This window comes from Saccopteryx bilineata, chromosome 2 (assembly GCF_036850765.1).
Source record: "Saccopteryx bilineata isolate mSacBil1 chromosome 2, mSacBil1_pri_phased_curated, whole genome shotgun sequence".
NCBI lineage: Eukaryota > Metazoa > Chordata > Mammalia > Chiroptera > Emballonuridae > Saccopteryx > Saccopteryx bilineata.
In genome coordinates, this window is record NC_089491.1 from 393,625,708 (window position 1) to 393,648,278 (window position 22,571).

Consider the following 22,571-nt stretch of genomic DNA (forward strand, 5'->3'; position numbering starts at 1 on the left):
TTGATTGCTTTCTCATATGTGCCTTGACCGCGGGCCCTCAGCAGACCGAGTATTCCCCCGCTGGAGCCAGAGACCCTGGGTCCAAGCTGGTGAGCTTTTTTGCTCAAGCCAGATGAGCCCGCGCTCAAGCTGGCGACCTTGGGGTCTTGAACCTGGGTCCTTCCGCATCCCAGTCCAATGCTCTATCCACTGCGCCACCACCTGGTCAGGCCATATTTTTTAATTTTTAAATTACAGTTGACACACAGTGTTATTTAGTTTCTGGTGTGCAACTCCACGGTCAGATATTTACGTACTTGGTGAAGTTATCGTGCTGACACTGTGACACTGGGCGTGGTGACCAGGATCGTGCTGCCTGTCTTCCCCGGCCACACTTTCCACCCTGTGACTTCTTTTTTTTTTTTTTTTTTTTTTCATTTTTCTGAAGCTGGAAACAGGGAGAGACAGTCAGACAGACTCCTGCATGCGCCCGACCGGGATCCACCTGGCACGCCCACCAGGGGCGGTGCTCTGCCCCCCCGGGGGCGATGCTCTGCCCATCCTGGGCGTCGCCATATTGCGACCAGAGCCACTCTAGCGCCTGAGGCAGAGGCCACAGAGCCATCCCCAGCGCCCGGGCCATCTCTGCTCCAATGGAGCCTTGGCTGCGGGAGGGGAAGAGAGAGACAGAGAGGAAAGCGCGGCGGAGGGGTGGAGAGGCAAATGGGCGCTTCTCCTGTGTGCCCTGGCCGGGAATCGAACCCGGGTCCTCCGCACGCTAGGCCGACGCTCTACCGCTGAGCCAACCGGCCAGGGTCACCCTGTGACTTCTGTAACCCCCAGTTTGCTCTTCTGAGTCCCTTCACCTCCCACCCATCCCCCACTGCTCCCTCCCATCTGGCAACTCTCAAAATGTCTCTGTCTCTGAGTCTGGGCTTTTTTATGATGATGATGATGATTACTGATTTTAGAGTGAGAGAGAAACATTGATTTGTTGTTTCACTTATTTATCCATTCGTTGACTCCTGTCTGTGCCCTGACCGGGGATCAGACCCACATCCTTGGTGTGTCGGGACAGTGCTCTAAGCCACTGAGCCATGCAGCCTGGGCCTCTATGCGTCTGTTTTTGTTCTACGTGTTCATTTATTCTGTTTTTTAGTTTCACATGTAAGTGAAGTCATCTGACGTTTGTCTTACTCTGTCTGGTGTACTTCACTTAGCGCAGTCACCTGGGTCCACCCAGGTGGTGCAGATGGCAGGGTTTCATCGTTTGTTGTGGCTGAGTTGTTTCCATTGTACACGCACCACTTCTTTATCCGCTCGTCTACTGATGGACACTTAGGTGGCCTCCACATCTCGGCTGTTGTAAACAAAGCTGCAGCGAACATGTGGACGTATGTGCCTTTTTGGTTTAGTATTTTGGGTTTCTTCAGATAAATACCCAGCAGTGGAATTGCTGGGCCCCTTTCTGTCTGTTGTAGCCTCTGTTTTATAGTCTGTTTTGGTAAATAGATTACGTTTGGTAAGACTACTTAAGTGAGTATGCCAGGCTTTTTTTTTTTCCATTTTCATGAAATATTTCTTTCCAGCCCTTTACTTTTTCAGTCTGTGTGTGTCTTTCGATCTGAACTGATTCTCTTGTAGACGACGTATATAATGACGGCATTGCTTGGCTACCCACTCAGCGACCATATGTCTCTTTATTTGTTTTTTATTTATTGATTTTAGAGAGAGTGGAAGGGGGAAGGGAGAGAGAAAGGGAGGAACATAGATCTGTTCCTGTATGTGTCCTGACTGGGGATCGAACCAGCAACCTCTGTGCTCTGGGATGAAGTTCTAACCAACTGTGCTACCTGGCCAGGGTACTATGTCTTTTTATTGGAGCATTTAAAGTACAGTAATTGTTGATAGATATGTGTTTATTGCCATTTTATAATTCATATATATTTTTTTTCCTTCTTTTTGAAAAAAGACCCTTTAATATTTCATGTAATACTGGTTTGGTGGGGATGAAATCCTCTAGCTTTTCCTTGTCAGGGAAGCTCTTTTCTTTTTCTTTTTCTTTTTTTTTTTTTTTTTTTTTTTTGTATTTTTCTGAAGCTGGAAATGGGGAGGCAGTCAGACAGACTTCCGCATGCGCCCGACCGGGATCCACCCGGCACACCCACCAGGGGGCGATGCTCTGCCCATCCGGGGTGTCGCTCTGTCGCGACCAGAGCCACTCTAGCCCGGGGCAGAGGCCAAGGAGCCATCCCCAGCGCCCGGGCCATCTTTTGCTCCAATGGAGCCTCAGCTGCGAGAGGGGAAGAGAGAGACAGAGAGGAAGGAGAGGAGGAAGGGTGGAGAAGCAGATGGGCGCTTCTCCTGTGTGCCCTGGCCGGGAATTGAACCCGGGACTTCTGCATGCCAGGCCGACGCTTCACCACTGAGCCAACCGGCCAGGGCCTTCTTTTTTCTTTTTTTTTTTTTTTGCGGGATTGAGAGAGAGAGAGGGACAGGCAGGGACAGACAGACAGGAAGGGAGGGAGATGAGAAGCATCAACTTGTTGTTGCAGCACTTCAGTTGTTCATTGATTGCTTCCTCATATGTGCCTTGACTGAGGTGGGGGGGCTCCAGCTAAGTCAGTGACCCCTTGCTCAAGTCAGCAACCTAGGGCTTCAAGCCAGCGACCTTTGGGCTCAAGCCAGTGACCATGGGGTCACGTCTATGATCCCACGCTCAAACCAGCGACTCTGCGCTCAAGCCGGCAACTTTGGGGTTTTGAACCTGGGACCTCAGCGTTCCAGGTCACTGCGTCATCACCAGTCAGGCCCTAAGTATTTTTTATATTTTGATTCTAGTGGGCAGATCTTTGCTGCAATTCCGGTGGTGCCTTTGGCAGACGGTGAAATGTGCAGCTCCCCTGTCCTACACCAGAGGCCCTGGCCCTGTGCACCTTGCATGGTCCCTGTCTGCTTTCATAGCTTCCTGTCCCCACTTACCCTGCTGTCGCTGTCAGTTCTCCTGCTCCTTGTGGGCCTTCCCATACTTCACATCTGCACACACTGAGATTGCTCATCTTTCCCCGAAATGGAAGTTACTCAGAGGTCCGAGGGGCTCCCCGCCTGGGCCCTAGTGCGTGGACTGGAAGCGGCTGTCTCTCGTTGCTCCGGGCACCTGCTTACTCTGTGGGCTTTGGCTACATTCTGGAAAATTGCTGCTCTGCCCCTCGTGCCCTACAACCCACAGGGACAGGTTTTTCCAAGGGTCTTTTTGGCAGAGTGGCCTGAGGTGTGTCGCTGGGCCTCCTTGGGCTGAGAGGTCCCTGCAGCCGGGGAAGACCTCCTGCAGCTCCTGCTCCGTCAGCGTGGGGCTGCTCTGGAGCACATGCCCTCTCCGTCCGGGGCCTTGCCAGGCTTGTGTGTCCGAGCCCCAGAGTGTCTGACCTTAAAGCCTGCTGTCCTGAAGACGTAAGCGTGTGCTCGGAAGGTGCAGTGTGTCCTGGGCCACTGCTGCCCTGAGCGCCCCCGTGGCCTGCCCCTCTTTTCCCCAGTACTTTCCCACCACAGTGCTCTTCCCAGCCTCCTGGTCCTCGTGCAAGAAAGCGTGCTTCCTGCCGCAGCCCACTGCCTGGGTAGGTACAGCGGGAAGGAGATCTTAGAGTCCCTGGAGGGCAGGAAGACCACCTGTGGTTCCTCTTGCTACTTCGCCGTCCCCTGGAGTCCAGCATGGGCAGAGGCTAAGAAAGAGACACCCCCCCCACCCGTCCTGCCTGAGGGAAATCTCAGCATGAAAGGATGCTTTGCTTCGGAGCCCTCCTCAGCATCCAGGCGGATCCTGGAATGTCCCGGGGTGGGCAGTAGTGGAGAAGGGGCGCTTACAGCTGGTTGCAGCTGCCGGGCTCGGGGCAGGCTCTGGCTCCAGCCTCCTCGAGAGCTTACTGGCATCTCCCAGCCTCAGTTTCCTCATCGCTGTGATGGGACAGTGCTTACCTTGCAGGCCTGCTTCAAGGGCCACGTGCGGGAGCCCGAAATCAGCACAGACTGCCTGTCCCCCCTCGGGTGAGGAGACGAGGGGGCCCCAGGAAGGCTGGCTGGAGTCCGTCCTGTGTCTGGCTCTGACCAGCGACTTCTGCCTAGACCAGTGGTCCATTTTTTACTGAGGCCAGCTCTCCACCTTGCCCAGCCTCCTCACAGGAAACAGGGCAGTCATGTCCACTTAGAAAGCGGATGAGTTGCCAGAGTTGAATGAAACGATGTGTCCTGTGAAACCACCCCCACAGCACCTGCCATGCAGTCTGTGTTCGGCTAGTGTTAAGGTGTGGACCTTCCTTGACGGCCATGCTTTGTCATTGCGTGGACCCAGTTCTGTGGAGTGGCTGCATAAGGTGACCCGTAGTCAGGTTGGTTTGGGCAGCGAAGGCAGTCAGAATGGCCCCTGTTGCTGGTGTTGTCCTTCCGAGAAGGCATCCCACACTGGTCAGCTGTGGCAGTGTGGGATGCTGACGTGGGGCAGCCAGGTGACGGAATGGGTCGATCTGCTGAGAGCTAAGACATTCAGAAAGCTGAGGTCCAGCCAGGAGAGACCCTGTGGTTGATACCCCTGAGTTCCAGGGGGCTTCTCCCTGGTCCTGTGGGGACTGAGAAGCTGTTCCTTTACTTGGCTGTGGACTGCCGCTTTCTGACTGGTGACCGTGTCGTCCCAGTTCTCATGTACAGTCCCTCCTCTGTGCAGGGCACTGTGCTAGGTGCTTCAGGCATACTTGGCCTCATTCTCACGCTAGTCCTGCAATGGGCAGCTCTGTGCCCACTCTGCAGATGAGGAGGCTGAGGCTCACACAAGACTTGTTCTGGGCCGTTCAGGAGAACGCACTGGAGCTGAGACTCAAGCCACACTGGCCGTCTGGCCAGAACCCACACATGCCCCACACTGGCCGTCTGGCCAGAACCCACACATGCCTGTGCTGTTCAGAATGGCTAAGGCCTGTGCAACTCATTTTTCCAGAAAGACAGGAGCGGGTAGGGTTTGAAGTATACCTAGACCATAAAGAATTTTTTAAATGTTTATTTTATTGATTTTTTTGAGAGAGAGAGATATTGCTTTGCTTCTGTATGTATCCTGACCGGGGATCGAACTGCAACCTCTGTGCTTCAGGACAACGCTCTAACCAACTGAGCCACCTGGCCAGGACATGAGTGTACCTAGACCTTAGAGCTTACTGGCAGCTGAGGCCCACAAACCATGTATTAAGGGTGCAAATTCCTTTGTCATTTTCCATTTTAGTTGCAGAAACATGGTTGTGTGGTGTGTGAGGTGTGTGTGTGTGCGTGTGTGCGTGCGCGCGCACACGTGTGCTTCCTCGCATACAAGGGCCAATAACTCACTGGGTAATTCGGGCTTCTCTTGTCACGCAGCCTTCTCTTGTAACAGAGCATGTGTCCTGTTGGCTAATGCCGCACATCCAGAAACCCAGAGAGAGGAGTTAAAATGCTAATTTTCAGAGCCTGCTCAGTCATTTTGATCCCGTTGAAACATCAGCATCCTTCTCATGCAAAACTGATGCCTAAATTAACAACTAATTGCCTGATTATTGTGCAGGTATAGCCAGCAAGGGGCTGACCTGGTCCCAGAGGGAGGACCGGGTAGGAGTGTGAGGGCGCCTGTGCCGGGCAGGCTGGTTCTGACGGCGGTGGTCAGGCTGGTTCTAACAGGGGTGGTCAGGCTGGTTCTAAGGGCGGGGGTCAGGCTGGTTCTGACGGCGGTGGTCAGGCTGGTTCTAACAGGGGTGGTCAGGCTGGTTCTAAGGGCGGGGGTCAGGCTGGTTCTGACGGCGGTGGTCAGGCTGGTTCTAATAGGGGTGGTCAGGCTGGTTCTAATAGGGGTGGTCAGGCTGGTTCTAAGGGTGGTGGTCAGGCTGGTTCTAATAGGGGTGGTCAGGCTGGTTCTAACAGGGGTGGTCAGGCTGGTTCTAACAGGGGTGGTCAGGCTGGTTCTAAGGGCGGGGGTCAGGCTGGTTCTGACGGCGGTGGTCAGGCTGGTTCTAATAGGGGTGGTCAGGCTGGTTCTAAGGGCGGGGGTCAGGCTGGTTCTGACGGCGGTGGTCAGGCTGGTTCTAATAGGGGTGGTCAGGCTGGTTCTAAGGGCGGTGGTCAGGCTGGTTCTAATAGGGGTGGTCAGGCTGGTTCTAATAGGGGTGGTCAGGCTGGTTCTAATAGGGGTGGTCAGGCTGGTTCTAACGGCGGTGGTCGGAGAGGCGGTCGAGAAGAAGGAGAGGGGGCGCAGGCCGCTCAGCTGCGTGCCTCCGTTCCCAGCAGCTCCTCGGGCGCCTGGTGGTCACCTCTCTCTTTCCCTCCCACGTCAGGTGCTGGAGACATGTGTGAAGAACTGTGGCCACCGCTTCCACATTCTCGTGGCCAACCGAGACTTCATCGACAGTGTCCTGGTCAAGATCATCTCTCCCAAGAACAACCCTCCTGCCATTGTACAGGACAAGGTGCTTGCTCTGATCCAGGTAGGTCAGCTCCTCTCGTCCAGTTTGTTGGGACAGAGTCAGATGGGGCCTCTTATCTGTGAGTCCTCATCTTGCCCTCCATCTGGAAGAAAGAATGGAGGTATCTGGGTTTAGATACTTGTTGTGAAATACTTCTTTTTACACTTATCCCACTGGAATGAACCCTACGTGGTGGCTTTCCAACCGGTTGACAGAGGTTTTACTCAAGTTTTCTGGGTGCCCAGCCCTCTGCTGCCCACAGGGGCGGGTGGCGGGAGCTTGACAGGACTCTGAGCCATCAGGAACAATGTGGAATAGGAAAGGCCATTTTAGAGCCATATGCAGGGCTGGTGGGGGCCAGCTCTGGGGCAGGCTGGGGAGTAGGGGGCAGGTGTTGTTAAGGAGTGATATTTCTTTTATTTATTGATTGATTTTAGAGACAGAGGAAGGAGAGAGAGAGAGAGAGAGAGAGAGAGAGAGAGAGAAACATTGATTTATTGTTCCACCTTTTTTGTGGGGGGTTTAGATAAAGTTCCACCTATTTATACATTTATTGCTTGAGTCTTGTATGTGCCCTGACTGGGGATCCAAACCACAACCTTGGTATATCAGGACGATGCTCTAACCAACCTAGCTACCTGGCCGGGGCTGAGATGACGTTTCTGTAGGGCCTTGGAGGACGGTGAGGAGCCTGGTGGGAAGGTCAGAAGCATCACAGGCGGAGAGAGTGGCAGGTGCAAAGGCCCAGATGCACCAGAGAGTGCGGCTGACACATAGGGATGTATTCGCTATTAACTGCTCTGTAGCAAATTGCCCCAGAATTGAGCAGCTTAAACAACAAACTGCTTATTACCTCAGCGTTTCTGTGGGTCAGGAGTTCAGGAGAAGCTCAGCTGGGTGACTTAGGCTCAGGAGCTCTCGGAAGACTGCAGTCAAGATGTTGACCCGGTCGCCTCATTGAAGGCTCAGCTGGAGCTGGAGGGGCCACTTCCACGTAGCTGACCTACGTGGCTGTCGTCAGCAGTCCTCCATTCCTTGCTGACAGTCGGTAGGAGGCCTGAGTTTCCTGCCATGTGGATTTGAGTGTCCTTATGACATGGCAGCTGGTTTTCCGTAGAGTAGGTGATCCCGAGAGAGAGGAGGAAGCTGCGGTCCTGAGGGGCTGCTCTCAAGAGCAGGGAGGTGGCTATCCCTCTTGAGGAGGGCGCTCTGAGACCTCTCGTCGCGTGGGGAGTGGAACATGGTCAAGAACCTCTGGGGCTGGCAGGCGCGGCCAGAGGCGTGGTCAGCCAGGGCTCAGAGCGGGCGCCAGAGGCCTGGTCAGCCAGGGCTCAGAGCGGGCGCCAGAGGCCTGGTCAGGCTCAGAGCGGGCGCCAGAGGCCTGGTCAGCCAGGGCTCAGAGCGGGCGCCAGAGGCCTGGTCAGCCAGGGCTCAGAGCAGGCGCCAGAGGCCTGGTCAGCCAGGGCTCAGAGCGGGCGCCTCGTGTGCTGAGGGGTCTGTGCTTCAGCCTCTAGGAGGTGGGGAGCCATTGCATGTTGCCGATCTGGGCGTGCAGTCCGATCTGGTTTTCATTTCATTTTTTATTTTTCCAATGATTTGAGAGAGAGAGAGGATGGGGAAAGGGGAGGGAAGAGGGAAAGAGAGAGAAAAGAGAAAACCATCAACTCGTTCCACTTAGTTCCATTTAGTGCACTCACTGGCTGCTTCCTGTTTGTGCCCTGACCAGGGGTCAGACCCATGACCTTGGCACACTGGGGCGACGCTCTACCCCCTGAACCACCTGCCCAGGGCTGATCGGGATTTTAGACAGAGCACTCTGGTGACGGGTGACAGGCACATCCAGTGCGGGCTGGTTGGTACTGTGGCACAGGAAAGATGAGAGCCTGCAGGAGCCAAGAGGAGAGGGGAGAACCCTCCAGGGGGTGGGGGTGAGGCTGTGAGGGCTGGGTACAGGGGGATGGGGGTGGGCTTAGGAGGGGCGGTGGCGTGAGGCTGGAGAGGAGAGAGTGGCCTGAGCCGGGGAGCCCGCTGGCTCACCCTTTTACCCGCACCCTGTGCCTAGGAGTCCCCGCCGGCACCCGGGACCGTTGACTCCTCTCCATCATCCAGTCGGTCCCGAGACCTCCCGCCCCCTGGTGTGCAGCACAGGTCACATGCGCTCTGCCCTGTCCCCCTTTTGTGTGCTCCTCAGTGCCTCTGCAGGTGCTGACTGTCCGCTCGCACTCGGAGCTCCCCGAGAGTCCAGGGACCCGGTGTCCCAGGGTCTGGAGCAGCTGCCTGTGTTGTCGGTGTTCAGTAAGATGTCTTCTTAATGAACGAATGAGTGGCATTTGCTGAAACTCTTAAGAGAGGAAGGAGTGTGGGTGACGGCAGAGCCCTCACCCGCTGCCTCACGTTGTCCCTGTGCCTTCACCTGGCCACCAGACAGCTCCCTCTCTCCCTCTCTCTCCCTCTCTCTCCCTCTCTCCCTCTCTCTCCCTCTCTCCCTCTCTCTCCCTCTCTCTCCCTCTCTCCCTCTCTCTCCCTCTCTCTCCCTCTCTCCCTCTTTCTCCCTCTCTCTCCCTCTCTCTCCCTCTCTCCCTCTCTCCCTCTCTCTCCCTCTCTCTCTCCCTCCCCCTCGTCACATGCACACAGGCGCGCGCGAGCGCGCGCGCGCGCGCACACCACACACACACACACACACACACACACACATCATCTCAGCCCCTCCCTCCCCATTCCCACCTATGCCCCCAACAACCCCCTCGCTCTGGGATGTCCCAGCACACTGCCTGTCAGCCAGTGGGCCCCAGTGCCCCCAGTATTTGATGTCAGGGAAATGAACACTGGTTTTTTCTCACCGAAGATGGGGCGTCCCAGCCCCCAGTGAAGCCAGGCGAGGTCTCTCTGGGGCCAGGCCCAGACGGAACACTTCCTGTGGCCGGTCCCAGTGGGTTGTCAGCTGCTCCCTTGCAAGCACAGCACGGCAAGGGTCACGATCCACACTTCCTCTGCTGACTGTGGGGACTCCTGCCGAGGGCAAAGGCTGCACTGTCTGTGGCCCCTGGCTCACCCTTGGATGCCAGCCCAGCACACCCGGCCCTGACCTCCAGAGCTTTCCTCATTGGTCACCACCGCCTCCCAGCCTTGCTCCTCCTGTGGCCTGACCTTGCGGGTAGTGTAACCTGTTTGTGGTCTGTGTTCCTGCCCCCCCCAGCCCCGGGTCTGTTAGGTCAGTGCAGGGTAGCTCCGGCGATGCCCCCTGCTGGCCCGGCAGCAGCATGTGCACGGGCCTCCAGGGACCCAGGAGGCATGGGGCCAGGCTCCAGTCAGGCCAGGCCAGGCCAGGCCACGCTGGACAGTCTCCCTGGTCCACCTGGGAGCACCGAGGGCTCTAGGTAACAGCGCTTCCGGTGGGCCTGCCCAGGTGGTGGCGCTTCCTGAGGAACTTGTCCCGGCTGACCAGTGCAGAGAGAGCGGGCAGCCATCAGTGGGCAGCAGGCGTGGCCTCTGGAATGGGGTGGACAACGAATAAACAAGGTCAGGCTTTTCTTTTACTTTTTACTGAATTATATATATAGCAAATCACATGTTAACCAAGCACATACAACTCGATAAGTTTGTACAAACGGGACACACCCATGTCACCGGCCGTGTGTGGGAAGCAGAGTGACGCACACTCCGAGAGCCCTGCGCCTGGGGGGACCGCCCGCTCCTCGCTGCGCAGGGGGTCTTCCCACTGGCCTTCCTCTGCGTCTGCGCCGGTGCTCTGCCGTGTCTCTGTGGCGTGCTGTGTTTGCGGGCCTCGCCTCGTCACCGTCCCCGAGGGAGACGTTGTCACTGAGCACGATGGCCGGCTTCTGCTCCCGCTGCTCACATCGTGGTGCTGTCTGCTGGGTGGGCATGCGCGGTTCCTCGTCTCCCCACCTTCGGGGGCGCGGTGGGCGTGCGCGGTTCCCTGTCTCCCCGCCTTCGGGGGCGCGGTGGGCGTGTGCGGTTCCTTGTCTCCCCACCTTCGGGGGCGCGGTGGGCATGCGCGGTTCCCTGTCTCCCCACCTTCGGGGGCGCAGTGGGCGTGCGCGGTTCCCTGTCTCCCCGCCTTCGGGGGCGCGCAGTGTTTCCATGGGCTGTGATGAAAGATGCTGCACCCCGGGCAGGCAGCCCGTAGCACGGTGGGTTAGAGCATCGTCCTGAAGCCCAGAGGCTGCTGGTTTGATCCCGGTCAGGGCACATACAGGAAAAGATAGATAGATGTTCCTGTCTCTCTCTCTCTTTCCTCCTTCCTCTCTTGCTAAAATCAATAAATAAATGTTTTTTAAAAATAAGAAAAAATGCAGCTATAAGCATCTAGCGTGTGTCTTTGGTGAGCATATGTATTCATTTTATCGGGTATAGAGTTGAATAGGTGAAGCGGCCCTCGTTGTTGGTCAATGGTTGAACATTAGCAATTTTATGTGGTTCAGCTAACAGCCAGGAGGGAAATCGCTGGCTGGTGGGGAACGCCCCCGTCCGCTTCAGTAGTTGCACCTGCAGTCTGTGTGTTCTTCTCCCAGCGTGAGGGTTTAGCTGTCTCACACCCCACCAGTGTGCCCTATCTGCCTCGTCACAGCCCCTCTGAGGAGTATGCAGATGTATCGCATCCTGTCAACCTTTTGTTAACTCCTTTGAGAAAGAAGGTGATTTTATTTACCTGCTGAATGGAAATAAAGCCCCCCAGAGAGCCTGACAGCTCCCCCTGGGAGAAGCTCGTAGGCCGTCATAAAACACAGCCAGGCTGAAGAGAGGTGCCGCTGACTGCGGGTGCCAGAGCTGTGACACATCCTCCCTGTCATCCCGTCACCAGGACCATCTTGGTGCTCTTCAGAGCCCACTTGTCGGGAGGTGGCACTGAGTCAGTCCCAACCCTGCCCTCAGGAAGCAGAGCCCCCAAAAGCATTTACCCCACTCAAGTGTGAGTGCGCAGGGGACCTACCCGCTGTGGTGTTTGCCCTTTGGGGAGGGAGCCAGTGTCCCTGGTGGCAGAAGAGGAAACATCTGGAGAGCAGAGCGGCCCAGTGAGCAGCGTGCCAGCGTGCTCCCTCCCAGCCTTTGAACTTCCAAACTTCCAGCTGTGACCTGAGGCCGCGTTTCTTTCTGTTTCCTCTCAAGAAGGATTCTGCCACTCCGCCATTCCCCAGCCTCCACTTGATATTGTTTCCAGAATCAGAAATGATGTCAGCCTTGTAGAGGAACCTCATGGTGGCCGTGCCTCTCCTGCTTCTCCCCCCCCCACCTTGTCTCAGCAGTGGAGTCCAAAAATACTCTCTCCACTGAGGAGAGTGAGCTGTCGGTGTTGTGTTGTGGGAGAATGTCAGAGGACTGGTGGCTGGGCCAGGGCCAGATTCCATGTGGGGGGCAGCTGTGCAGGGACCCTGCCCCAGGGAAGAGGGCGCACGCAGAACATGACAGAAGCCTCCTCTGTCCAAAGAACAGAACCCATTGTTTAAATCCATAATTGCTTATTGATCTGAAATTTGTTGATTTAAAACTTTGTCAAAACTTGAGGGATACAGAATAGGGTGTGGCTCATGATTGTGTAAGGTTTGGTGTACAAGCTAAAGGAACAAAGGAAATGAAGGCATGAGTTTCTTTTTTCCCTTCATTAGACCTTCCTCTGGGTTTTTCAGCGCCTAACACTGTCGGCGCAGAGACAGGGAAAGGAAGACTTGTCTGAAGAGCAGCAAGGTGGCCACTCGGCCATCAACCAGCCAGTGCCGGAGACGGGCACCCTCAGAGGGCACCAGCACCGCCGTGGCACTTCGCTTTCTGAGGGCACCCTGCCAGTACCACCTCTCTGGGGCGCCGGCGTCAGGTTGGGGACCTAGGGCACACCAGGTCCCCTGAGGTTTTCCGCCCCTCCCCTGGAAGAGCTGCCCCATTTTCTAGGTCGGCTATCTGTCTGGAGGGGCTGCTGCTTCACCACTGTCACCTCAGTCTGCTGACAGCCTGAGTGGCTGGCTTCCTCTGCTCTCTGAAGTAGAGCAGTAAAGATGCTTAGTAACCACGAGGATGGAATTCAGTCTAACTTAACAAACGCTCACTGCTCCTTCTCTGTGTGAGGGTGAGGCCACATGCCTTCCGAGGTGTGAGCTAGTCGGGAAGAAGACAGCAGCCCAGGTGTCTGGGCTGGAAGCACACAGCGTCTCTGGGTCTCTCCCACATCTGTGTCTGCATGTGACCATTGCTACAGAGGTGCCCGCACTGCCCGTCCCGGGCTGGCCTCAGAGTCTGTCAGTAGGGAACGTGTTCACGACCACTACAGAGGTGCCCGCACTGCCCGTCCCGGGCTGGCCTCAGAGTCTGTCGGTAGGGACCGTGTTCACGACCACTACAGAGGTGCCCGCACTGCCCGTCCCGGGGGCTGGCGTCAGAGTCTGTCGGTAGGGACCGTGTTCACGACCACTACAGAGGTGCCCGCACTGCCCGTCCCGGGGGCTGGCGTCAGAGTCTGTCGGTAGGGACTGTGTTCACGACCACTACAGAGGTGCCCGCACTGCCCGTCCCGGGCTGGCCTCAGAGTCTGTCGGTAGGGACCGTGTTCACGACCACTACAGAGGTGCCCGCACTGCCCGTCCCGGGCTGGCATCAGAGTCTGTCGGTAGGGACCGTGTTCACGACCACTACAGAGGTGCCCGCACTGCCCGTCCCGGGCTGGCGTCAGAGTCTGTCGGTAGGGACCGTGTTCACGACCACTACAGAGGTGCCCGCACTGCCCGTCCCGGGCTGGCATCAGAGTCTGTCGGTAGGGACCGTGTTCACGACCACTACAGAGGTGCCCGCACTGCCCGTCCCGGGCTGGCGTCAGAGTCTGTCGGTAGGGACCGTGTTCACGACCACTACAGAGGTGCCCGCACTGCCCGTCCCGGGCTGGCCTCAGAGTCTGTCGGTAGGGACCGTGTTCACGACCACTACAGAGGTGCCCGCACTGCCCGTCCCGGGCTGGCCTCAGAGTCTGTCGGTAGGGACCGTGTTCACGACCACTACAGAGGTGCCCGCACTGCCCGTCCCGGGCTGGCCTCAGAGTCTGTCGGTAGGGACTGTGTTCACGACCACTACAGAGGTGCCCGCACTGCCCGTCCCGGGCTGGCCTCAGAGTCTGTCGGTAGGGACCGTGTTCACGACCACTACAGAGGTGCCCGCACTGCCCGTCCCGGGCTGGCCTCAGAGTCTGTCGGTAGGGAACGTGTTCACGACCACTACAGAGGTGCCCGCACTGCCCGTCCCGGGCTGGCCTCAGAGTCTGTCGGTAGGGACTGTGTACATGAACACATGTTCTCCCAGCAGCCACCCACTTGAGCCGCACAGGGGCCCCGTGCAGGGTTGGGGAGGGTGTGGATCAGCCAAGACTGCTTGGTCACAAGTGACAGGTGCCTCCTTCAGCTTGCCCAGGCAAAGAGGAAGGCTCGTCACGGAAAGACAGGGCTGCCTGGAGCCCTGCGGTATGACGGGGCCTGGGCAGAAGGGACCAGAGAAGCCTCCAGATGTGCCTCTGTGTGTCTGCCACAGCAGCTGCACCTTCCGAGCATGCGGGTTGGGGCTGGCACATGGCCGCCTCCCAGGGCCCACTTCTGTAGAGGACAGCTTCACCCACCCAGACAGCAGCCCAGCAGTCCTGAGGTCCAAGGCTAGACTCCTGGGGGGAAGAGAAGCTGACGGGTCCAGTGAGGGCTGTGTCTCCCCTACACCTGCTTCCCAGTCCCACGGAGGAGAGGTCTGTCGATCCTCTCTTTAGGCGAGTGCCCCCGGAATTACCGCTGGCTGGAGGGAAGAGCGATGGTTCTTTGATCTTCATTCTTCTCCTCTCATTTAGCTGGGACAGAGAGTAAGATAAATTAAAAGGGCCCCCTGAGTTATTTGTCCTCCCATAGAAATAGAGGCCCAAAGCAGCACCAGGAAGAACTGTCATCCTATTCTCTCAGCCTTCCACATAGGCTGTGAAACTAGACTAAGATGCTCAAGTTTGGGCATAAACTGAAATGCTAGCGCATTTGAAGCTGGAGTTCTAAGACCAGGCTGGAGCTGGAATCCGGTGGCCGAGGCCACAGCAGATGGTGCAGGATGAGGCTGGGGCGCTCCCCGGGGCGGCCTGCATCCTTGCTGCAGTCGGCTGCTATTTCAGACAGGCCTCAGCAGGCACCTGTGTCCCGACTCAGAACTCAGAAGGGTGCATGGGCCGACCCAGGAGCGGCTGTGCTGACGCTGAGTTCAGACCCCTGAGTGTGCAAATGGAAATAAGCGTATCACGGAAGCGGGAGCCCCGTGGGTTTGTACAAAGTGAGGTGCGTCCGTTGTCATTAACAAGACTTTTTGGAAGCTGACCTTTTAACTTGAAGAGGGTCTCCTTGTTAGAGGTAGAATTTCTGTGGTTGCTTCAGGATTGGTTGGGACACGTGGCTGGGGCCAGGCAGGCAGTTAAATGCAAGACAACAGCAGAATTCGCAACAGAACCCCGGCCCGAGGCTCTGCCTTCTGCTGTGGGTATGGGCAGTGGGGGCGGCTTGGAAGAGCGGGACCCTGTGCGGGCAGCCTTCTGGGTATACTCCTCTTTTCTAAGTGTATTCTGTAACTTCCAAAGAACAGATTTTTAAGAGTTCTATGAATCCGTGATAAGTACAATCTGTTTAGAGGCTTGTTCTTCCCTCCTGTGCTGTGTTTCCATGTAAGGGAGTCCAGTGGCCATGCTGTCCTGTGGGTTCTCACTGTGGGCGTGTGAGTGGACCTGTGGGCAGCACGGGCTTTCCCGCCCCACGCCTGTGTCATCTGCCCATCGGGACGGGCTGGGCAGGCCGCCTCCGCCCCCGCGTCCTCTCATCCACAGGGAACCCCAGGTTCGCCTCCTCCCCAGTCACACACCAGCTGCTCCTGTCCTTTCTGCTCAGTTTGACCGAGGTTCCCATTAGGTTCACCAAGAGGAATTGCACGAGGCCCAGGGGGCAGAACGGTGAAGTTGATGAGCTCATCCGGGCGCAGGTGGGCCGAGGCCCAGAAAGGCGTCAGCCCTACGAAGAGGGCGTCTGGGGAGTGCAGAGGGTGGGACAGCTCCTGCTGACGTGGGCACTGCCCGGGAGCTGGCAGAGCGTGGTCTGTCCCTCAGAGTGAGGGCGTCTGGGGAGTGCAGAGGGTGGGACAGCTCCTGCTGACGTGGGCACTGCCCGGGAGCTGGCAGAGCGTGGTCTGTCCCTCAGAGTGAGGGCGTCTGGGGAGTGCAGAGGGTGGGACAGCTCCTGCTGACGTGGGCACTGCCCGGGAGCTGGCAGAGCGTGGTCTGTCCCTCAGAGTGAGGGCGTCTGGGGAGTGCAGAGGGTGGGACAGCTCCTGCTGACGTGGGCACTGCCCGGGAGCTGGCAGAGCGTGGTCTGTCCCTCAGAGTGAGGGCGTCTGGGGAGTGCAGAGGGTGGGACAGCTCCTGCTGACGTGGGCACTGCCCGGGAGCTGGCAGAGCGTGGTCTGTCCCTCAGAGTGAGGGCGTCTGGGGAGTGCAGAGGGTGGGACAGCTCCTGCTGACGTGGGCACTGCCCGGGAGCTGGCAGAGCGTGGTCTGTCCCTCAGAGTGAGGGCGTCTGGGGAGTGCAGAGGGTGGGACAGCTCCTGCTGACGTGGGCACTGCCCGGGAGCTGGCAGAGCGCGGTCTGTCCCTCAGAGTCTGGGTGGGTCTGTCTGTGATTGGCCAGTTCCAGGAACACCAGCGTGGTGTGTCCAGCCGCTGAGTCTCTCAACCACGTCTGCTCCTCCTGGGTTAGACTGTGGTCACTGTGAGCTGCACAGGCCTAGTGAAAAGGGGAGTGAAAAGGGGCAGAATGGAGCTCCTGTTTGTTCCACCTGACAGCCCCTTCTCCGCTGGTCAGGGCTCTGCCGAGTGCAGTGCAGAGAGGACACGGGGCTGCAGACCTGGGGTGCCCCGGCCCGGGCGGTGGACGGCCCTCGTCACCCCTTCTCCACTGGTCAGGGCTCTGCCGAGTGCAGTGCAGAGGACACGGGGCTGCAGCCCTGGGGCGCCCCGGCCCGGGTGGTGGACGGCCCTCGTCACCCCTTCTCCGCTGGTCAGGGCTCTGCCGAGTGCAGTGCAGAAGACACGGGGCTGCAGACCTGGGGCGCCCCAGCCTGGGCGGTGGACGGCCTTCGTCACCCCTTCTCCGCTGGTCAGGGCTCTGCAGAGGGCAGTGCAGAGAGGACACGGGGCTGCAGACCTGGGGCACCCCGGCCCGGGTGGTGGACGGCCCTCGTCACCCCTTCTCCGCTGGTCAGGGCTCTGCCGAGTGCAGTGCAGAGGACACGGGGCTGCAGACCTGGGGCGCCCCGGCCCGGGCGGTGGACGGCCCTCGTCACCCCTTCTCCGCTGGTCAGGGCTCTGCAGAGGGCAGTGCAGAGGACACGGGGCTGCAGACCTGGGGCGCCCCGGCCTGGGCGGTGGACGGCCCTCGTCACCCCTTCTCCGCTGGTCAGGGCTCTGCAGAGGGCAGTGCAGAGGACACGGGGCTGCAGACCTGGGGCGCCCCGGCCTGGGCGGTGGACGGCCCTCGTCATGCCTCTCAACTGAACAGCACCAGAAATGGATTTCCTTGCCATGAGGGGCATGCCAGCATTTCAGGATATGCCTCAGAGCTTGGGTGTTATTTCTCCGTCTCTTCTCCAAGGAAATACTACATATGCTCAATTAACTCTTGTGTTTTGTTCATGCTCAGCAGCACCGTTGGAAAACCAGGATGTGCCATCTGTGCTGTGGCAGAGTGGGCAGAGGAGAGGCACTGAGCAGGCTAGGCCAGGGCAGTGTGCTCTCGAGGCTGGGGGACACTGGCCTTAGAGCAGCTGGGCTGCTGGTCCCCACCCTGGTGAGAACCGCTCTCTGACAGGCCTCTTTCCTCCTCCCAGGCCTGGGCCGACGCCTTCCGCAGCAGCCCTGACCTCACGGGCGTCGTGCACATCTATGAGGAGCTGAAGAGGAAGGGGGTCGAGTTCCCTGCGGCAGATCTGGACGCGCTGTCCCCCATACACACTCCACAGCGGGTGAGCTTCCAGCTGGCCTTTTCTAGAAAGGCCTGTCGCAGAACACGCAAGCCAGTGCCACCACCCTTCTGCTGCGCCGTTTGAATTATTCAGCTTGTCATCACGCTTTCTTAGAGCCCCAGGGCATTTCTTTTTAATAACAAGGGGAATGCAGGAGCGAGACAGCTGGTTGACTGGTGATTAAGTGACTGCGCTGTCTCCCCCCAATTTCCAGGCTGACTGTGGGAGAATATAATAGAGGGATCATTGCAGACGTGTTCATGGAAATGGCTGCTTGGGGAAGCCATTCTCTGAGGGTCATTAGCACCTGCTTTTCAGAGGCCCCAGGAATCTGGGGTGGGGATGCCAGCCTCTCCCTCTGAGAGCAGCAGAGTCCCTGAGCTTGGGAAGGCGGGGCCGCTGGATGCGCCCCTGAGCATGGGGCAAAGAGCAGCTTCTGGGTTTTCAGCTGTACAAGTTAATCATTGGATCTAAACGGATCCATTATCAAATGGATCTAAAATTTATTTTGAGCTGTGAGCCTCCAGCATCAGCCCAGATGCCCCTGTGATTCGTAGCACATGGAGCAGCACTTGGAAGCCTCTCGCTGACGCTTCTGCAGCGTGGGAACGCTCTGTGCTTCAGAATGGAGAGCACGCAGGTGGTGCTGTGCACCCCTTCCTGGGGAAGCTGGAACGCACCCCCTGGCTGAGAGTCTGCCCCCGCCGGCCAGGGGGAGAGCCAGGGGCTCAGGGTCTGGTGGAGGCACCTCCCTCACAACACTGCCTCGCGGGCCCCTCTCTGCCGTCTCTGAAATGGGGCGAGCGGACAGCACGCCTGTGCAGGTCTGTCATGCGAACAGTTAGTGCGCAAGAGGTTTTCGGAGATGCCGGAGAGGAAGGCACCAGGGTCATCCTTTCCAAAGCAGCGCTTTCATTGGATCCCTGCGAGCCTCTCACGGTGCTTTGTGGAGTAAATACAACCTGTTCCATTCTTCTAATCATGACAGAACTATGTTGTTGTTCCTGTAATTACAAAGAACATTCAGTAAACTGCGTAATTATTATTTATATCAGTCCGCTTGTGAAAGCCAGAATGTAGTTTTATGGCACCAAATAAGGATTCGTGAGTAGCAGAACTTAACAGCGGCCCCTCTGCCCTGGGGTCCGGAGGAGACCCTGGTCAGGGAAGCAGGACCGAAGCTCTTCCAGAGCGCTCTCCTGCTGGGCGGTGGGGTCTGTGAGGCAGGAGCTGTGAGGGAGGAGCCGTGAGGGAGGAGCCCGTGAGGGAGGAGCCCGTGAGGGAGGAGCCCGTGAGGGAGGAGCCCGTGAGGGAGGAGAGGAGCCGTGAGGGAGGGGAGGAGCCGTGAGGGAGGGGAGGAGCCCGTGAGGGAGGAGCCCGTGAGGGAGGAGCCGTGAGGGAGGGGAGGAGCCGTGAGGGAGGGGAGGAGCCCGTGAGGGAGGAGCCGTGAGAAAGGAGCCCGTGAGGGAGGAGCCGTGAGGGAGGGGCCCGTGAGGGAGGGGCCCGTGAGGGAGGGGCCCGTGAGGGAGGAGAGGAGCCGTGAGGGAGGGGCCGTGAGGGAGGAGCCCGTGAGGGAGGAGCCCGTGAGGGAGGAGCCGTGAGGGAGGAGAGGAGCCGTGAGGGAGGGGCCGTGAGGGAGGAGCCCATGAGGGAGGAGCCGTGAGGGAGGGGCCGTGAGGGAGGGGCCGTGAGGGAGGGGCCGTGAGGGAGGAGAGGAGCCGTGAGGGAGGAGCCGTGAGGGAAGGGCCGTGAGGGAGGAGCCCGTGAGGGAGGAGCCCGTGAGGCAGGGGGAGGAGCCCGTGAGGGAGGAGCCCGTGAGGGAGGAGCCCGTGGGGGAGGGGGCCGTGAGGGAGGAGCCCGTGGGGGAGGAGTCCGTGAGGGAGGAGCCGTGAGGGAGGAGCCCGTGGGGGAGGAGCCCGTGAGGGAGGGGCCGTGAGGGAGGAGCCCGTGAGGGAGGAGCCGTGAGGGAGGGGCCGTGGGGGAGGAGCCCGTGAGGGAGGAGCCCGTGAGGGAGGAGCCCATGGGGGAGGAGTCCGTGAGGGAGGAGCCGTGAGGGAGGAGCCCGTGGGGGAGGAGTCCGTGAGGGAGGAGCCGTGAGGGAGGAGCCCGTGGGGGAGGAGCCCGTGAGGGAGGGGCCGTGAGGGAAGAGCCCGTGAGGGAGGAGCCGTGAGGGAGGGGCCGTGGGGGAGGAGCCGTGGGGAAGGAGCCCGTGAGGGAGGAGCCGTGGGGAAGGAGCCCGTGAGGGAGGAGCCATGGGGAAGGAGCCCGTGAGGGAGGGGCCGTGAGGGAGGAGCCCATGAGGGAGGAGCCGTGGGGAAGGAGCCCGTGAGGGAGGAGCCCATGAGGGAGGAGCCGTGAGGGAGGAGTCCATGAGGGAGGAGCCTGTGGGGGAGGAGCCGTGAGGGAGGAGCCCGTGAGGGAGGGGCCGTGAGGGAGGAGCCCGTGGGGAAGGAGCCCGTGAGGGAGGAGCCCGTGAGGGAGGAGCCGTGAGGGAGGAGTCCATGAGGGAGGAGCCTGTGGGGGAGGAGCCGTGAGGGAGGAGCCCGTGAGGGAGGGGCCGTGAGGGAGGAGCCCGTGGGGAAGGAGCCCGTGAGGGAGGAGCCCGTGAGGGAGGGGCCGTGAGGGAGGAGCCCGTGGGGAAGGAGCCCGTGAGGTGGGGGAGGGCCCGTGGGAGAGGAGCCCGTGAGGGAGGAGCCCATGAGGGAGGAGCCGTGAAGGAGGAGCTCTTGGGGGAGGAGCCCGTGAGGGAGGAGCCCATGAGGGAGGAGCCCATGAGGGAGGAGCCCATGAGGGAGGAGCCCATGGCAGCCCCCTTCCTGGCGGAGAGACTGGGAGCAGAGGGCATCCTCGCGCATCACCGGCCAGCGGGCGAGCGGGGCCCCCATGTCTCGGTTCAGCGGCAGCTGTGGCGGGAGTGCTGCCCGGGGTGCGTAGGTGCCAGGCCGGCTGCACAGACAGCTCAGTGAACAGAGGACTTTGCTGTTGCCATGCCAGAGTGTCCCCGAAGTGGATCCAGCCGCCAGCGTGCCCAGGTCGCAGGTGCAGCAGAGGACGAGCGCCGGCTCCGTCTCCGCGCCTCCCCCTGCGCCCTACTCCCCTCCGCAGGCCCCGGCTCTCAGTGTGGCTGGCCCCATCACCGCCAACTCCGAACAGGTACCACGACCCCAAAGGCAGGCCGCCGGCTGTCCTCACGTAGACTTGCAGAGGGTCCAGCCCCTCCCCTGAGGACCCCTGAGGACATACAAGGGAGGTGGGGGGGGACAGTCAGGACGGTCTGGTCCCACTGCGGGGGGCAGTCCCCCGTGCTCTGAGCCCAGGGAGAGCAGTGGCTGGGTGGCTGCGAGGGAGCTGGCTCTGTGGGAGGTCCTGCAGCTGGAGCAGGCCTGTCCGGCCGGGTGTGTCCAGAGGCAGAAGAGTGTGGTGCACTAGGGAGGAGCAGGTGGGTGGTCAGAGGCAGAAGAGTGTGGTGCACTAGGGAGGAGCAGGTGGGTGGTCAGAGGCAGAAGAGTGTGGTGCACTAGGGGAGAGCAGGTAGGTGGTCTGGAGGGCGGGGAGGGTGCAGCCCCGGGTAGGGAGGAAGTGGTGGCAGAAGGCGAGGCCAAAAGCAGAGGAACGGAGTTGCAGTTGCGTTGTGAACAGCCTGCGTGCCACGCAGAGGGGATTAGATTTATCCTGCGGGACGGGTCGGCCGCCAGAGCACACGAACCTGGCAGCAGGGTGCCTGTCTGTGGAGGCCGAGGCTGGACAGGGAGGCCTTCGGAAGCATTCTTCCTGCCTTATCCCAAACACTGCCTGCCTCCCCCGAGTGACCTCCTGAGAGGCCAGTGACCGTTAACCCCAGGCTGGACTTTTCAGATGAGATGTGGGGTCTCCACAGTTCCCATTAGTTGAAATTTGAGAATGGTCAGACTTTTAAAAAATTGACACAGTGTTTATATATTTAAAACCCGTATTTAATACCTGTGACAATGTCATTATTGTGGAACCTTGTTTAGGCAGAAGGTCAGGCCAGCCTCTGGTTTACAGTGTGGAGCCAGGGCCCACACATCTCGCGCCTGGCTGCGCTAAGCAGGTGGCGTGGTGCAAGGAGGGAGAGTGAGCTACGGGTTAGACGGGCCGGGCTGCCTCCGCTCTGCTGCTCGGGGGAGACTCGAGGTTGTTTAGCCTCCTTCTGCTGTCCAAACGGGGCCTTCCTCTCACCCGGCGGGCGGTCCTGGCCTGGGGGTACTTGAAGGATGTGCAAACCCGGGTGCTGTGCGCAGCCGAGGAGAGACCGTTGAAACGCACAGCTGAAGCGCGGAGTTTCCAGGGTCCGTGGGCCTGGCTTCGCTGAACTCAGCCCGTTCTCAGCAACTGCCTGGCGGGCAGCGGGGAAGGAAGGCCTCTGGCCCGGGGCTCTGCTCAGAGGGAAGGGAGCGTGTTTGGAGCTGGATGTGCTGAGACCCTCCGCTGACTTGTGGTCAGTGCGGGAGCCTGGGAGCAGCCCTCCCAGCAGCCAGAACAGACCGGAGGAGGGTTTAGAATGGATGAGCGGCCTGAGTGTTGCCCCTGGGGGAAATGAAAGCAGAGGCAGGCAGGAAGCCAGCCTAGCTACAGGCCGAGGACTTCAGAGCCCCTGTGGTTTCTAGCTGCTGCAGTCCTGGGCCTCCCTGGCCAGAATCCCAGCCAGGACGCAGGCCCCCATCCATCAGGCAGAGCCAGAGGCAGAGAGGGGCCTATGACCTCACCTCTCACCCCAGTTGACCCTTCATCCCATCTCTCCATTAGTAAACATTTACTGAGGCCTCCTGTCCCTGGGCCGAGGGTACGGACCTCAGCCCAGCGGAGGCCGTGCCCCCAGGACCTGGGCACAGGACCAGGAGGGGCCTGCAGGGGCGAGTGTGGGGAGGCTTCACGTGAACATGGGTCAGATGCAGTCCAGAGTGATGGCGAAGTCCAGCTCTCTGGACACGAGCAGTGTTGGGGGGTGCACACCGACACTGTGGGCATCCTCACACGTGACAGCAGCCGTGTTTACTGGGGGCATTGTTACCTCCTCACGGGGAGCAAACTGAAGCCCAGAAAGCTTAGGGTCTGTCTGTGGTGCTCCCACTGTGGGAG

The 22,571-nt window shown here is 59.3% G+C and overlaps 1 protein-coding gene across 17 annotated transcripts in view; it reads left to right on the forward strand.

Moving 5' to 3' along the window:
- The window catches only part of TOM1L2 (target of myb1 like 2 membrane trafficking protein), a 109,183-nt gene that overhangs the window by 55,253 nt on the left and 31,359 nt on the right, over positions 1-22,571 (forward strand). For all 17 annotated transcript variants that reach the window (XM_066264431.1, XM_066264437.1, XM_066264433.1 and 14 more), the window contains 3 exons: positions 6,321-6,470; positions 17,337-17,471; positions 20,466-20,624. In XM_066264431.1, coding sequence (XP_066120528.1) covers positions 6,321-6,470; positions 17,337-17,471; positions 20,466-20,624 — 444 coding nt within the window. The remainder of the gene's footprint in view (positions 1-6,320; positions 6,471-17,336; positions 17,472-20,465; positions 20,625-22,571) is intronic.